Source organism: Phyllopteryx taeniolatus, chromosome 20 (genome assembly GCF_024500385.1).
Source record: "Phyllopteryx taeniolatus isolate TA_2022b chromosome 20, UOR_Ptae_1.2, whole genome shotgun sequence".
NCBI lineage: Eukaryota > Metazoa > Chordata > Actinopteri > Syngnathiformes > Syngnathidae > Phyllopteryx > Phyllopteryx taeniolatus.
In genome coordinates, this window is record NC_084521.1 from 2,561,104 (window position 1) to 2,578,077 (window position 16,974).

General features: G+C 41.7%; 1 protein-coding gene across 1 annotated transcript; it reads left to right on the forward strand.

Moving 5' to 3' along the window:
* The first annotated feature begins 665 nt into the window (after nucleotides 1-665).
* Nucleotides 666-4,170, forward strand: mc4r (melanocortin 4 receptor). The gene has a single exon (XM_061758901.1). The coding sequence runs from the start codon at nucleotides 1,223-1,225 to the stop codon at nucleotides 2,195-2,197; it is 975 nt and encodes a 324-aa protein (XP_061614885.1). The 5' UTR covers nucleotides 666-1,222; the 3' UTR covers nucleotides 2,198-4,170.
* The last annotated feature ends 12,804 nt before the right edge of the window (nucleotides 4,171-16,974 follow it).

Below are 16,974 nucleotides of genomic sequence, written 5' to 3' on the forward strand. Positions count from 1 at the left end.
GAATAATGAGTTTAGTATATTTTGTTTTATTGTTATGTAGGTCCCCATATGTAGGTATGCACTTCTTTAAATGTTCACAAATAGTTTATTGCAAACTATTTTGCGGACTCCAAGCTATGGCTGACGGGATGTATTTTATTATATCATCATTACAATAGCTGAAAAACAACCTGCCCGGCGCTAACGGCTGCCCCGATGTGCAAAAAGATAATTCCACCTTGCAGCATTCGTTGGACAAAACGAGACCACGATGTGCCGTCAGTCAAAGCGAACTGACCCGCAGGCAGCAACCGGGATCAAATCCGAGTCGTGCGCCAAATGATGTCTCTCTCGCTCACGTGCATTGCGAGGCGGCACACGTCTCCCAACGAGTCCAACCTCCAACCGGTTGACGTACGCACAATAAGAGGACTCAGTGATAACCTGACCGTAAGGACAACTCATGTGTTTGATTGCTCGTAGTGACCAACTTCGTGAGTCAGTTCTACATTTTCTGTAAGCGAAACTTGCTCGTATATACATTTTTGTAGTGTAACTCATCTTAACCGAACTGAATCTTTAGACCTCATTAAACCTCCTCGCAACTTTTGTTTGCATCCTCAAATCCTGCTTGACTTTCATGACGATATTGCACAAGGAAGACGCAGCGAACTTTTGACTAAGTACTCGTCTTTCAAGGCACTTTTTCAAGCCGTTGCGTGAGGAACGTTCTTCCCCCGCGCAGCCTTGAAGAATGCGGAGGTCTTTATTTGACGAGCCTCTGCCCTCGCCGACGACTTTGGCGCAGAGACTGCAGATCTTGTCAATGCTGTTCGGCGGCTTCTTTTTCTTCATCGCAATTTTGAGTCTTCACGTGCTTAGCAACAATATTTGCATCTGCTTGTTTTTCCCCTCAATCTCTTCATTCATGAACATTCTCTCTTTTGCCGGCCCACCTCACAGCTCCTCCACCAGCCAATGGGAAAGAAGAGCACTGAGAGCAGTGCATGTGTGTGTGTGTGTGTGTGTGCGTGTGTGTGTATGTGTGGAAGGAAGAGGGGCATATAATAGCGGCGAGTAAACGAGAGGGTCGGCCCTCCCTGCACTTGCTTGCCAAGCTCACTCTGGTCGAGTGAGGAACAACCTCGGAGGAGATTGTTCGGCGAGGTTAGGGTGCAAACAGAAGGCGGCCCTCTTAAAAATGGGGTCTGCGGAGAGTTTTTAAGAAGAAGAGGAAGGAATCATGAACGGCACGGGGCAGGAAGGTCTGATTCCGGGCTACCGCAACCGCAGCCAAACGTCGCTCCCCAAAGAGGACCCGCAGGTTCCCGAGCGGGATTCTTCAGCGGGATGTTATGACCAGCTGCTGATCTCCACTGAGGTCTTCCTGACTCTGGGCATCATCAGCCTGCTGGAGAACGTCCTGGTGGTGGTGGCCGTCGTCAAGAACAAGAACCTGCACTCGCCCATGTACTTCTTCATCTGCAGCCTGGCCGTGGCTGACATGCTGGTGAGCGCCTCCAATGCCTCGGAAACCATCGTCATCGCGCTCATCAAAGGCGGCACGCTGAACATCCCGGTGCAGCTCATCAAGTGCATGGACAATGTCTTCGACTCCATGATCTGCAGCTCGCTGCTGGCGTCCATCTGCAGCCTGCTGGCCATCGCCGTCGACCGTTACATCACCATCTTCTACGCGCTGCGCTACCACAACATCGTCACCCTGAGGAGAGCCACGCTGGTCATCGGCAGCATCTGGACCTGCTGCGTCGCGTCGGGCATCCTCTTCATCATCTACTCGGAGAGCACCACCGTGCTGGTGTGCCTCATCGGCATGTTCTTCACCATGCTGGTGCTCATGGCCTCACTGTACGTGCACATGTTCCTGCTGGCGCGGCTGCACATGAAGCGCATCGCCGGGCTGCCGGGCCAGGCGCCGGTCCAGCAACGCGCCAACATGAAGGGCGCCATCACGCTCACCATCCTGCTGGGTGTCTTCGTGGTGTGCTGGGCGCCCTTCTTCCTGCACCTCGTCCTCATGATCAGCTGCCCCCGCAACCCCTACTGCACCTGCTTCATGTCGCACTTCAACATGTACCTCATCCTCATCATGTGCAACTCCGTCATCGACCCCATCATCTACGCCTTCAGGAGCCAGGAGATGAGGAAGACCTTCAGGGAGATGATCTTCTGCTCCAACACCCTCGTGTGCTTGTGAACGTTAAGCTTTTCGGCTTCGATCGGGTTGACCTGCGGTTGGTTTTACGAAGGGAGCCTTCCTTCAAAGTGCAAAGTTGAGGACAAATGTTGACTGAAACATCTTCAACCTCATGTTTTAAACGAAACAAAATCCCTCATCGATCCCATCATCGTTGCCTTCAGGATCTCCTTCAGGACAAGAGGAAGACCTTCAAGTAGATCTTCTGCTGCTCAAACACCCTCGCGTGCCCGTGAACTTTCAACTTTTCGGCTTTGATCGGGTTCCCAGGGGGACTTGGTTTTACCAAGCGAGCCTTCCATCAAAGTGCAAAGAATGTGGACTAAAAAATCTTCATCCTCACATTTAAAATGATGTGCGTATGTATTTTGCACAAGATGGTCTTGAATGTAATTAAACCACACCGATGAGACAAAGGTATTGGGACACCTACATGTATTCTTCTGGGGAAGACTTTATATATATGGTTCATCCATATATATAAAAACATTTTCAAGGACAATCTACCATCCAACCATCCTTCCCCAAAGTGTTCCCACAGAGTCTGAGGCATCCACTTGTCGAAAATGTCTTAACAAGATCAATAGGAAAACTACTAACGGCTCCACTCCAGCGAGTGCTTGAGTCACTGATTGAGTTAGAGCCGTGTCCCAATAGTTTTGTCCACACAGTGCAGATGGAAAATTGACAATTTCAGCCTTCTGCTAATATTCCCATGCATGCCCCTAAGGGAGCGTGTGGGACAAAACAGGAAGTCTGCAAAGCGATGTCTGGTCATCTGATCAGAGACGAATAAAAAAGGAAAAGCGGCGACTGCACCTGACCGACTGAGTCGGCGTAACAATTCAACAAACATACGCTCGCTACAAAGACTTTAAGTGTCTCTGCCGTTGCCGTGGGACTCGCAGTTCCTCCCCGCACCACTCCCCTTCACCCCTGCACCCAAAAAGCCAGGAACGTGGCCTCGGGCAATCATGAGCCGAGAGAGAGCACACAAACGACGGCTTGTTGCACTCATGCAAAGTTCTCGCCGAGCTCCGATGAAGTACAATCACCACTTGCGCAAAACAGCTGAATGAGCCTGACTTATCAAACTCTTGACATTCCACTTCAATTGTACTCAAAAAGTACTCTTACGATAATGAATCGATAAGAAAAAAGTAGGACTTCTTACAAAATATGCTTTTTATTCTTAAAAAAATAGGATAACTAAAAATACGCCATTTGTTCTAAAGCTTATAATGGGACTTTATTCCTGTAATTATACATCATTTATTTAAAAAAAAAAAAAAAATGACTACATGTATGCAGGAATGTCAGACTTCTGTGATTATACATCATATATATATATAGTTTTTATATTACGCATTATACATCAAGCTATGATAGAGAGAAGTCATTGATTTGGTTGTACAGTTTGAGAACATCTAGTCTAGATCGACTTTTTCACCCAAACTCACTCACAAATGATCACGCTGAGCCGATGTGGAAGTGACTTGCGAGTGGACCCTCCAGGTAAACACTCTTTAAATTGACGTTCATGTGGTGGCTTTCATCAGTTCGTGCAAAGCTGTAATTGTGTCGATTTGCCGTTGTGCCGTGTCCTTGTGGTGTTTACTCTGCGCGAGCTGTCCGTCAAGCTGAACGGGCGCTATGGTTACAGCCCGCCGCGCTTCGCCGGCTACGCGAGTGTCGATAACGATGGGGCGGCCGTCGTGTCGCATGTCGTTCGGAATTAAGACCACACGTGGCTGCAGGGGCGATACGAGGAAAGATGTCTTGTGGAAATTTTTTTTTTTAGAAATTGTCAGAGATGAGACATAGGCCAGACTTTAGAATTGCTAGAATCTGAAATTAGCTCGTTTCATGTATGTAAATGTAATTTGATTTGGTGTTTGCTTAATGTTGATTAATGCTGCTCTGCAACATTTGTGAGACCCTGCTGAAAAAAAAGTTGACTAAAACATCATCTGTGTCTGGAAATACACTTTGAGTTGTCTTCATTTGCAAAACATAAATCACTGATTATTAATTATTTAAAACTTGGGGGAGAAAAACATTGCAAATGGATGTTCATTCAGCTGCATTCAAGCTTCATAATTAATTCCCCCAAAAAAACAAGTGCAGGAGGAGAGTTTTCCATGTTTTTAACCATTACAAAAAGAAAACGTCATTGAATTAAGTCAAAGCAATGACGTCATTGAAGAATATCAATCATCAGCGAGTGCTTGAATCAATGCATGAATAGAACGTTTTTCATAAACATCTTCAGTGTCTTTGATTTAAACTACATTATAGGAACATTCAGAAGCTAATAACATTTTCTGAAGAGATCTCTTTATGTGAAAAAAATATATACACCCAGATGCCCTCCCCCATGACAAAGTCCTTTGAGTAAGCTACATAAACTGAGAATCCTTTTCAAGGCAAAAACGATAAAAGTTATCATCTGCTTTAATTTCAAATTGGCTTCAAGTCAGATTTTTAATGTTTTTTGGGGGGGGCGGGGGGTTATTTTCACAAAGTTAGTCTCAACTCAGTTTGGTTTTCAATCGGTATTCAAATGTTTTTGTTTTCCGATGCATTATTGTCATGGGAACACATGGCCAAAGTTAACCGTTTAAAAAAAATCATAATAATAAACTCAAAAATCATCAAATGTTTGTATTTTCAGACTCCAAACACCATAGTCATATAAACAACTGGGCAAAAATTTCCATTAGCAACACAGAAAAGTGTGTGTGTTGATTAAAATTTTTTGGGGTATTTCCTTTTTCTTGATCTTAACCCCACACATCTTCTTCTATCGCCATCTTTGGTGTCAAGCCGCCTTGCTCGCGTTGTGCCCTCCAGAGAAAACCACTCAAACCCTCCCCAAATCGCAGTGGATGCCACTTTGCTGCGATGGTCTCCCGCCAAACAACAACAGCCTCCACACTCATTTGCATAAAAGCAGCCTGACAGAGTCATGAAAAGACTACTTCCGTCACAGGTAGAAAACATCAAGTATCTTGGAAAAGCAGACTGAGCATTTGGTACATTTGCCGTTTTGTGGGCACTTACCCAAGTGTCACTATCACCTCGCATTTATAGAAACCACAAATACCATTTTTTTGTAAAAATGCAATATAACAGCACATAACAGTGCCACGTACAGCAAACATTGAAAAAAATACATGACACTTACCAGACATGATGATTATTAAATGTGTAAAGAGCGCTACAGATGTGTTTTGCTAGTGCAACTTGGTTCACTCTGACCAACCAATCAGAGGACAGATGTTGATGCTGATGTCATCAAGGGCCAGCTGGCAGGCATGAGGTGCCAATTTGAAAATCTAATTGGCTAAAGAAACAGTCCCATTGCTAATATAGTTTAAGTATCACCGGCCAGCGCCAATTCTGAAGTCTCTGGGCAGATTAGATTGACATGGCAACACATCGAGGCTTAAATCTGATTGGACAGAAAAATCGAACTTCTACATAAATCCTGCAGCCAAGAGAAATGTGAAGAAATCAACAGAAAATTTCTTTTGAAGCCGTACGGGCCAGCTCGAGAGAGAAGGAAGGAACAAAGTCAATAGAAAGAAAAGTTTCAGTTTACCCGCAGCGCAAATGTGACTAAATATTCAAATGGAATGGATGACTTGCTGTCAGGGTTAGGGTTATCTAATAATTAAATAATGTAATAATAAAGAAAGCAAAACTCCCTGAATTCCAAACGTGATGACTCTTGCAGCCTCGCAATACTTTGGTTTCCACGGCGACGGAGCCGGGAGGAAAGCAGATGATCATTCAGGGCCGGAATACGCATTAAAAATATCGATGCTGACAGATGGAGCATTTAATTAATGAGAGGAATTCATTAAAGTTTGTGAAGAGAACATCTGGACTTTTTTTGTTTTTTTTTTTACCTCGCTCTTTCTATTGTCTACTTGTGGCCCAAAGCTAAATTTGTTGAATAGACGTTTAATTAACATATTGATGAGTTTCGTTTTGTTTTTTGTCACTGGGAGGTTGAGGTCACGCAGTTGGAATCTGAAAACTTGGGCAAATAAAGTGTTAAAAAGCTATCAAAGTGTTTAAATACAATTATCCGGTGTAATTAGCTGATTTAATCGCATTGGTAGCAGTGACAATAGAGAGCTGCGGCATACATTTAACTTGAACACTTTTTTTTTTTTAAAGTGACTTTTTATTGTTAATTAACTCTTTTTAATTCTGCGGCAAAGAACTGCCACTAACTCTTTCCTTCCCTTGATATTAATTCATCTTAACTCCTTGTTAACTCAGTGTTAACGCAATGTTTATTGCATGCTTACTCAATGTGAAATAAAATTGAATGTAACTAATTTACCTCAATATTTACGCTTTGTTAACTTCTTATTAACTCATTGGTAATTCTTGGTCATTCTGTGAACTCATTGTTAACTCAATATTAACTACTTGTTAAAGCCTTGTAAACCCAATGTTAACACCTTGTTAAGGTTAACCCATTGTCAATCTTATTGCCTTTTAAGACCTTTCCCCCCAATGTTTACGCCTCGTTAAGACAATATTGATTCTTTGATAACTCAGTGCTAACTCCTTGTTGTGTTAATTCATTGTTCGCTCAATGTTGAAACAAGGTAAACTTTTTGTTAAGGCCTCGTTAACAAAGAGTAAATGGTTATCCCCTTTTAACTCCATAAGTCATCCATCCATCCATTTTATAGAAAAACTGAAATATCACACAGCCATAAGTATTCAGACCCTTTGCTGTGACACTCATATATTTAACTCGGGTGCTGTCCATTTCTTCTGATCATCCTTAAAATGGCAATTGGGAGAGATTGGTTTGGGTTGTGTTTAGTTTTGTTCAATGTTTTCCTGTGTTCCATGTTTGCCGTGTGCTCATTAGGTTGTTGTGTCCACCTGTTCTCGTCTACTTTGTGTCGACCAATCAGCTCTCTCTAGCCACTCGTCTTGTCCAGGTGTTCCTCGTTGTCTCGTCAATTTGTTTGTATTTAGTTCCCTGGTTTCTTTCACTTCTGGTCGGTTCGTTGTCGTTGTCACGTCTTTGCCATGTCATAGTTGCCAGTTGTTGTTGTCACATGTCTTGCCATGTCATTGTCGCTCAGGTATTTCACCAGTCATGTCTTGTTTCTTGTTTTGGGTTCACTCAAGTGTTTCTTTGTTATTTTGTGTTTAGATTTTGGACTTTGTTAATTTAGCATTTAGACTTTTTCATGATCTTTGTTTTCCTTTGTTTTTATCATTGTGATTAAATATTATTATTTTGAGATTCCCGCACTCCTGCCTTGCCTCCCTGCTCCCCTCCAATTGGGTCCACCATGTTCTTGCCTTGCGTTCCTCTCCTTCGCCCTAACCACGCACGTGACATCCTCAGCATAAGACACATGAAAGCCCGGATGGAGTTTGCTAAAAAAAACAAAAAAAAACACCTGAAGGACTCCAAGATGGTGAGAAATAAGATTCTCTGATGAGACCAAGATAGAAATGGTTGGCCTTAATTCTAAGCGGCATGTGTGGAGAAAACCTGGCGCTGCTCATCACCTGTCCAATACAGTCCAAACAGTGAAGCATGGTGGTGGCAGAATCATGCTGTGGGGGTGTTTTTCAGCTGTAGGGATAGGACGACTGGTTGCAATCGAAGGAAGGATGAATGTAGCCAAGTACAGGGATATCCTGGACGAAAACCTTCTCCGGGGTGCTCAGGACCTCAGACAGGGCCGAAGGTTCACCTTCAAAAAAAGACAATGACCCTAGGCACACAGTTAATATACCGAAGGAGTGGCTTCAGAACAACTCCGTGACTGTTCTTGAATGGCCCAGCCAGAGCCCTGACTTAAACCCAATTGAGCATCTCTGGAGAGACCTGAACATGGCTGTCCACCACCGTTAACCATCCAACCGGACAGAACTGGAGAGGATATGCAAGGAGGAATGGCAGAGGATCCCCAAATCCAGGTGTGAAAAACTTGTTGCATCATTCCCAAAAAGACTCATGGCTGTATTAGCTCAAAAGGGTGCTTCTACTAAATAGTCAGCAAAGGGTCTGAATACTTATGGATGTGTGATATTTCAGTTTTTCTTTTTTAATAACTCTGCAAAAATTGCAACAATTCCGTTTTTTTCTGTCAATATGCGGTGCTGTGTGTACATTAACGAGGGAAAAAAATGAACTTAAATGATTTTATCAAATGGCTGCGATATAAAAAAAAGAGTGAAAATCTGAATACTTTCCGTACCCGGTGTATGTGTGGACAAAGTAAGGAGAAGAAAGTACAGATACCTGTTTTCAATTGTAGGGAGTAAAGGTGAAAAAGTCGGTCGAAAAATAAATGCTCAAGTAATACACAGATACACGAAATGAAATGAAGTATTTGCTGTTTGTTACTGCTCACCAGTGGATAGCAGCGGATGTCAAGCTGACCACACACACTCAGCGCTCGCGGTACGGCGAGCATGTTGTTTCCATGCACATACGCTCGCCGTGCCAATCAAACGCTAATGCATGAGAGCGGCCCCTTTCATAAATGTGGTAAATGGCGGTGCGCGGCCGGTGCGGCCGTGATGGGCTAATTGGTGGCGATGGGCGCCAATTAGCCCACCGTGCTCCCTCGGATTAGGGGCCGGAACTGCCCGCTCGCCTGCTCGCTCGCTCGTATTGTGGGGGGGGGGGGGGGGAAAAACAAACTATCAAAATAATGCCCAAATCACGCACAACACGACTGGAGCGCACACCTTGTACTTCTTGAACTGTTAAGTCACAGTGTGACGCCACAACAAATATGTGACGCTTAGCGACCCCTACTGGCAGTGGCGCCACTACTAACACATCCCAATTATAGAAATACTGCACAAAAATACAGGCAGTATCCTTCCACTTCCATGGAAATGGGACACCGGGTCAGCGTCACTGCATAGAACGCCGCATTGTCACTGGAACTGATGATTCCTCCTTTTTTTTTTTTTTTTTTTTTGCTTCTTCTTCTTAAACCACAACAAAACTGAGATTATTGTTTTTGGCAATAAATAAAGAGAATTGCTGTTAGTAAATACCTGGAGTCACTCTCTTTAAAAAACAATGACCAAGTCCGAAACCTTGGTGTTCTGAGCTGACTTTCAACAGTCATACAAAATCAATTACTAAAACTGCCTTCTACCATCTGAAGAACATATCCAGAGTGAAGGCTTGCATGTGCCAAGCAGACCAGGAGAAGCTCATCCATGCTTTTATCTCAAGTAGACTTGACTATTGTAACGGTCTTCTTAAACAGCTGCAGCTCATTCAGAATGTTGCGGCTCGGGTTCTGACCAGAAAAAAAGAGGTCAGAGCATATTACTCCAATTTTCAAGTCTTTACACTGGCTTCCAGTCAGCTTTAGAATAGATTTTAAAGTTCTCCTACTGGTCTATAAATCACTAAACTGTTTAGGTCCTGAATACATGAATGAAATGCTAATGGGATATAAACCCAGTAGGGCTCTGAGATGGACAGACTCAGGTCAAATAGTGGAGCACAGAGTCCAAAGCAAACATGGTGAAGCAGCATGTGGTAGTTATGCTACACACAAATGGAATAAGTTGCCAACAGAAGTGACGTCAGCCCCAAGTGTGCATGTTTTTTATGTCCAGGTTTAAAACTCTTCTTTTTTCCCATGCTATTTAGAGTATTTCCACTTTTAAATGATATTTCTTGCACTGTATTCTGTTTTAATTGTATTTTTATTTTATTTTATTTATTTATTCTCTTTGTTTTAAATGTTTATAAGCAGTTTTTTTTCCTTTGTTTTTAAATGCTTTTAATCATGTAAAGCACATTGTGTATGAAATGCGCTATATAAATACATTTGCTTTACTTTGCTTCTTTTTTTTAATACTGCAAACTTTGAAAATGTGAAAGTGAAAGTGCAGGTTGACCATCAAGAAAGCACAATTTGCATACTCAAACATCAAATAAGAAATGATTGTTAGAAGTGAAGTTTCGTAATTGCATGCCCTTCCTGAAGTCACGTTCCAGGAAGTTGATTGCTTAAAAGCCATTCTGTGTGCATTTTAAATGTCAGCTTTATGAAAGCGGCGCTTGTGGCTTCTTAATCTATCCATCCATTTTCTGTGGAGCCTAGCAGACATCTGAATTGAAGAAAACAAACACGGAGTAACTCTTACAGTTTCAAAGAGTCCAAAGTCTTCTCCATGGTCAATACTTCTTTCTTATTTACTTAAATATAAGATGAAATGAAATACATCTGAGATTAAACTATATTGAAAAGATTGAGGTAAAAGAAAAAGACTAAACAAAATAAAATATTAAAGACTCAAATGAAAAACTATATTTTATAAAATTAAATTATAACATATGTAAATCTAAGTGTAAGATAAATGTCAAGTCCAAATTATAACACTAAATATAACATAAAATCAATGTAAAATTAAAATAGAACAAAATGTACTAATTAAATACATTTAATAATTACAATAATTACTATTATTGTTATAATAATAGATAGAAATTGTAAATTAAAAATAACAGTTACAAAAATCAAATAAATAACAATTAATTTATATATATATATATATATATATATATATATATATATATATAATAAAAATAATTGTTACTTTTCTATTTATGATAATAACAAAATTAACATTAGTAATAATAATAATATATTATATATTATTATATGAATATATATATATATATATATATTCATATAAATATAATCATGAAATAAAATACAAGCAAATTACAAATAAAAGTGAAATAAAATAAATAAATGAAAATAAATGTAATAATAATAAAACATATATACAATTATAAAAATTTAATTATGAAATCAAATACATGTAAAATACAATTAGAAAATAAATTAACCAAGCATGGTACATTCTACATGTAAGTCAGTCTATGGTGTTTTCTTCCTTGTGGTGTTGGTGTGTGCGGTCAGTGACGAGCTTTTATGTTCTCTATGTGTTGAGGTGCAGCTGCACATAAACACAAACACAAACATAGATAGTGGCTTGATGAACATTTAGCTGACTTGTTATCATCATCAGAATTCATCAGGATTTGATCATTAAGCACATGTGTACTCGGTCCGTGTATATATAATTAAATTTAGATTCAGTCCATCAGCGCTTGTGCTGTTTCTGCTTTGTTGGGTGCCCGACCTGCTGAGTTGCTATGGAAACGTACAAGAGCTATGTGTGAAAAGACAAGGATTTCTCTCTGAAAAGAAGTAATGACTGCAATTTCTTCAAATGAATAATTAACGACATCAGAAAATATACTGTATCATTGTTTACTTGTCATAATACAAATTAGAAGCACGAGTACAACAATGCAATAATAGCATCTTGTTAAATGGTGATATGTGGCAAAACAGTCTTCGAAGTGTTGCAAGCTCTCGTGGTGATCAAGGACGTACTGGCTGTTTTTTTAAAAAAAAAAAAAAAACGTTGTAAGAGCTCATGATCTTGTAGTGCACTACCAGAAGCGCCTGGTTGCACAACTGTACACTTCCACAAATTGGTTGTCAAAAGACATAAACCTGTGTAGTGGCGACATCTGTTGTTCAAAGGTAGAACTGCGTCTTCCATCACGCTGGCGTGTGTGTGTGTGTGTGTGTGTGTTTAAAGGGTTTGCGATGCGAGAGCAGATGTTTCCACGCTGATCGTCATGCTGTGATGCGCACGCGCACGAGCGCGCACGCCCTCTGTCAAACAAATGCAGGTGGAAAAAGTCAACTTTTTTTTTTTCATCTCTCACCGCATACGCATAAAATCTGAAATGAAAACAGCTCTTGTTTTTTACTCTCATAGATGAAAAAGATGCATCTAAAACAACTAGCGAGTTTCATGCTGCCGACGCGGAACTGAAATGCTTTGGAATTAATGAAAGTGTTGAAATGAAACATTTCAGACTTGAAGTTGGAATGACGTTAGAGAACTGTGGCAGGAGGAGGTAAATATGTAAAATGCTGCTTAATTTGGGAAGTTCAGCTTCAGCTAAAGAGAAACACATTTAAGCAAACAAATCGTCATCATGTTGCAAAAGTCCACTAGCACTAATGCTAGCGCTTAATGCCACAAAACACCATAGACGGGCTAAAGAATAGCATTGATGTCGCAGTATAATTAAATAACGGTGCAGAAATACATAGAGAAAGATGACACAAGAACAAGCTCCCCTTTGGTTACTCCGCTGGTGTGGCCATTTTAGAGCGCCTTGTCGAGCCTGAGTGTGCACATGTCACGCAGAGAAGGACATAACAGCAGTGAGTCGGGATTTTTTATTTTTTTCCCGTCTCAGACACCAAGCAGACAGGGGGTTTGGCTTTGGCTGGCGTGGCCGCTTTAGAGCGCCTCGTTGTCGGCCCTGAGTGCATGCACGTCACAGAGAGAACGCGGAGGAGTGATGTAATTATTATTTTTTTTTAAGTCTAATGTGGCACCCAGCGTGGCTGCTTTGGAGCGCCTCGTTGTCGCCGTGTGGCTTTAAGTGGATATATATATTTCTTCTGTCTACCATGCGTAGACAGAAGAAAGATGCTAAACAAAGTAGCGTTCGGTTTTTTTTTTAGCTTTTTTTTTTTACTGGCAGTGGAGCAAGGCATGGTCTTCACGCAGAGAACAGCTTGCATCGTCATTAGTTTTTCTGCTTTTAGTGCCAGCAGGACACCATCATCCAGCTTTCATGCTTCCACCTGCGCCCTCTGTCGCGCGTGCTGTTCCGCTAACGGCCGCAAGGGGGTAGGCGAGCACAAAGAAAGTCATCAGTGGAAAGTCATCAATAAAAGTGTCCAACAAGCGCATCACAGCAGATGACTCCCAACATAAAAGAATGAAACATCCATCTTTTTAAGTAGCTTTTCACACACCTCGTGTGTTGACGAGGCGGGGGCGAAGCTCCACAGGGTAATAAACTATTCATTACCCAGCATGCAACACTCCACGGACACTCAGTGTGTGCGTGTGCGTGTGTGTATAATCGAACAACGCTCACTTTGACTTAGCAAGTCAGCCGTGAAGGCACATGATGCGTTAGGACGGCTCCGAGGAGGATGCGGATGCTGGACGGTCGTCACGGCAACCGGGGGTGACGGTCAACAGTTTGAAGACACGACAAATTAATACGCATCATCCATCTCAGGGGGTCTCAAACCGGGGTCCGGGGACCGCCAGGGTTCCCTGAGCCGTAGCTTGGGGGTCCGTGAAAGTAAATGGTTCCCAAGATGTCAGAAATGCTGTGAATGTTCTGAGATTGGATTTGTTTGAATGTGGTGGAAAATGTGGAAGGATGAGGGAATTGTTTTCATGAAAAGCGTGAAATTATGGGAAAAAGTCAACATTTGGGGAATGTGGGGAAATGGTTCCAAAGATGTCAGGAATTTCTGGAATATTTTCATTGTTTCATATTTTTATTGATGCGTACAGAACAAGGAAGGCACTTCCACAACTTTACATATTTTTATAAACAAAACATAGAACCAGATAAACAATACAATAATTACTTGGGCATAGTCCGTAGAGAATAATTCGACTCAAATTTTGTGAAAATTTTAAAGTTGGAGTGGTTTGAATCGGTTGAGAAATGTGGAAGAAGTAGCATGTTGAAAAATTGCTGGGAATAATAATAATAATAAATTGAAAGATTTTTTCGCAGAATAACCAATTACTCATCTCTTCCTTACTATGAATAGTTTTTTTTTTTTAGATCAATAGGTGTATTACAGGAAAAAGAATCCTAAGGATTCCAAGAATAAAGTTGTCTCTTTGAAATTCACAAGTTAAAATAGGCCTTCCTCCACTTGTTAATCTTTGACTTTAATATCATAGCATTGTGATTTTATCTTGGAAAAATTCAACTTTATTATCGTAAGATTACAAATTTTCACCTTGACGAAATAGGTCTTAGTTCTTGTCACGAGTAGAAGAAAAAAATCTTGAAAAATGACAACTTTGATCTCAAAATATTGCAACTTTTTTTATATATATATATATTGTTATCCACAACTTTTTTTCTCTTTAAAATAGTCAACTTTTTAGTTCTTGTGGCATTTAAGGGGTACACATGGTAGTTTTATTGGCATGAGGTTTCTGAGGGGTACCTTGGACAAATGTCTTGTAAACCCCCAACGCTGGAGAGGCCCGTTCTATTTTCCTGACTATGTTCCACGACGACATGGAACGTGTGAGTCCAAACAAGAGGGAGCAGCCTGCGATTGGCTAGTGAGGATGAGATGGAGGGATGGTCGGGGCGAAGGTGTGTAATGGAGGGTGTCGCACGGATGGACGAGGGTGTTTGCTTCTGACGCATCGTCAAGGTGACTCGGGATTAGTCGGCTTTACCATCTCGCAATCTCCTCCTGCTAACTTGACTGCTGAATGCGTCTCTCTTCCTCCTCCTGTTCCTCGCTCAGCTCCCGGTGTGTCATGATTTCATGTTATATATATATATATATATATATATATATATAACATGACTCACAACACCCCGGCAAGGTTCGAGTCCAAAGTGTGGAAGCAATTTGGATTTTAGATGAAAAATATAATTGAATCGAACTGTATCAAATCGAAGTGCAAGACCATTGAATCAAACTGAATCAAATCGGTCAACTATCGATTTATATATAAAATAGATTGGATATTCTCTTTCTTGATGAGGTTGTCTTCTTTCTGCCTTCAACCAGCTCGACAGGACCTTCTGTGCGTCTTTGTACTTCCCTGACATTTCTTCTCCTTTTGCACTTTTCCCCACTTTTGCTATGCTTTCACTTGCTTTCCTTCAGCAAAGTTACCCGAAAGGAAAAGGCGTGAAATGTCGCGAGGTGAGAGGCTCAACCTTTCGACATTTGCGAGGGTAATCAATCAGCCCGACGGCCGCTCGGCCTTATGGGTACTGGCCGTGCATCCGCCGCGTTTTGACGACGAAAGCGGTTGCTCGGGCCCAAGTCGTTAATTTTCAATCATAGCGAAAAGAGCAATTAAGAAGAGAGCACGCACAACGAGGTCCACGCTTGGCCTCGCAGCTTCCGGAAAACAACAAGCGGCATAATAATGTCGTTCCATTAGCGCATTAGCATGGTGCTCGGCCAACAGCGCTCTCGGGCACTCCGGGATGCTAACGAGCAGCTGTGTCGCAAGACACTCAAGGCGACAACTGCACGCTGAGAGATGACGTCACCGAAGAAAGAGTCTGTAAAGAAAGTGAGTGCGAATAGAACAGAACGTCGGCCATCAAACTGCCACATCTGGCCCGTCACATCAATTTTTTGTGGCCAAGTAGAGAAAATAATCTTCTCCATGTTGCTGAAAATAAGGACGTTTCCCATTGTAAGCCAGGTGCACATCATGGAGCAGAGTAGTTAAGCGCTTGTGATTCCTTTTGGTTCAAGCCTGGCTTGTCGTCTAAACGTGATGAATGTTTGCTGTGCGCCACACTCGTCCGCGTTCATCAATCAGGCGGCCAACCAAGCCGCCGAAAGCGAGCATCCCGCTCGAAAAAAGTTTCAAGGCCGACCCGAGCGAAAGATGTCTCCCCAAGACGGATGACGTCGGCGCCAGTTTTTGGGGCGGGAAAGGCGAGCCTTACGGAAGGCTTGGTGGTGAAAGGCGCGTTTTGTTTTTGTTTTTTGTTCGCCGCCAGCATCCAGAAGCTTCTTGTGAGCGATTGAGTCGGGATGGATGAAAGAGGATGCGAAGGACATCCGTTCATGACCTCACACCCCTCAACAGCCGCCTCAGCCCCTGGCAACGCTCGGCTCGCCGCTTGAATGCCACACGACGCACTTTAACCCGGAACAACTCGGACTCATCTCTCCTTGAAGGAAAATGATATGGCGTGGAACACAGACAGACGGAATTTTCGGATTTGTGCATTTTTTTGTTCCTCACCTATTCATTTCGTTTCCCTCTCAGGATAAATAAAGTATCCATCTATATGGACAGAATTATATTTGAGTGTCTTTGAGATAAATGTGCCCAGAATTCATTGCATAAGACCCGAGCTGCTTTTTTTTTTTTTTTTTTTTTGTGGTACAAAGAATGACTTTTCTTTGTCATTTCATCATCAAAAAGTGTCCTCTCGCCTCATGTGAGGTCGTTTGCAGCCTCAAGTCAAACCTCCCTTTTTTTTTTCTTTTTTTTAACTTTTGGCTCTTCTTTTCACTTCTTTGCGTCACATCAAATCAACACACGTGATTAGACACATTTATTGTTAAATTCAACCATTCATTTTCTGTGTAAACATGAGTTCTTTGTTTGTCTCTTTTACGCTTCCTAAAGACTCCAGCTCAACCGGGACCTTGATGAGTATAAAAGATTGATGGGTGAAAATCTACATACACATTTCAAATATATTTTTTAAACTACCATGTTTTTTTTTTTTTTTTAACTTCAAACTCAAATGTGGCCTCTTGAGCACAAAGGTTTGCCCACTCCTGTTTTAGGGCCTCATTTTAATATTATTTTCCGGTGTATTTTCCTCACGGGCTGCTTGTATGAAAAAAGAAAACATTAAAAAAAAAAAAAAAAAAGATATTTTCAACATATTCTGAGGGCGCGAGCGCTAAGCGGCGAGCACCCAAAATAAACCGATTAATTTTACCTCCCGGGGGGGTGTGCGCTCTCTTCCAAGAAGTCTTTATTGTTATTATTATTATTATTACGACAGCATCCTCCTCCTCCTTTGCTGCTATGCGATGAAGAGCGTGTTGCCCCTCTTCCTTCCGGCGTGAAGACTAATAAAAGAAGTTGGTTGACTTTTT

Bases quoted from the DNA above. Each gene is read 5' to 3' on its own strand.
- mc4r (XM_061758901.1), top strand. From the start codon at position 1,223: ATGAACGGCACGGGGCAGGAAGGTCTGATTCCGGGCTACCGCAACCGC.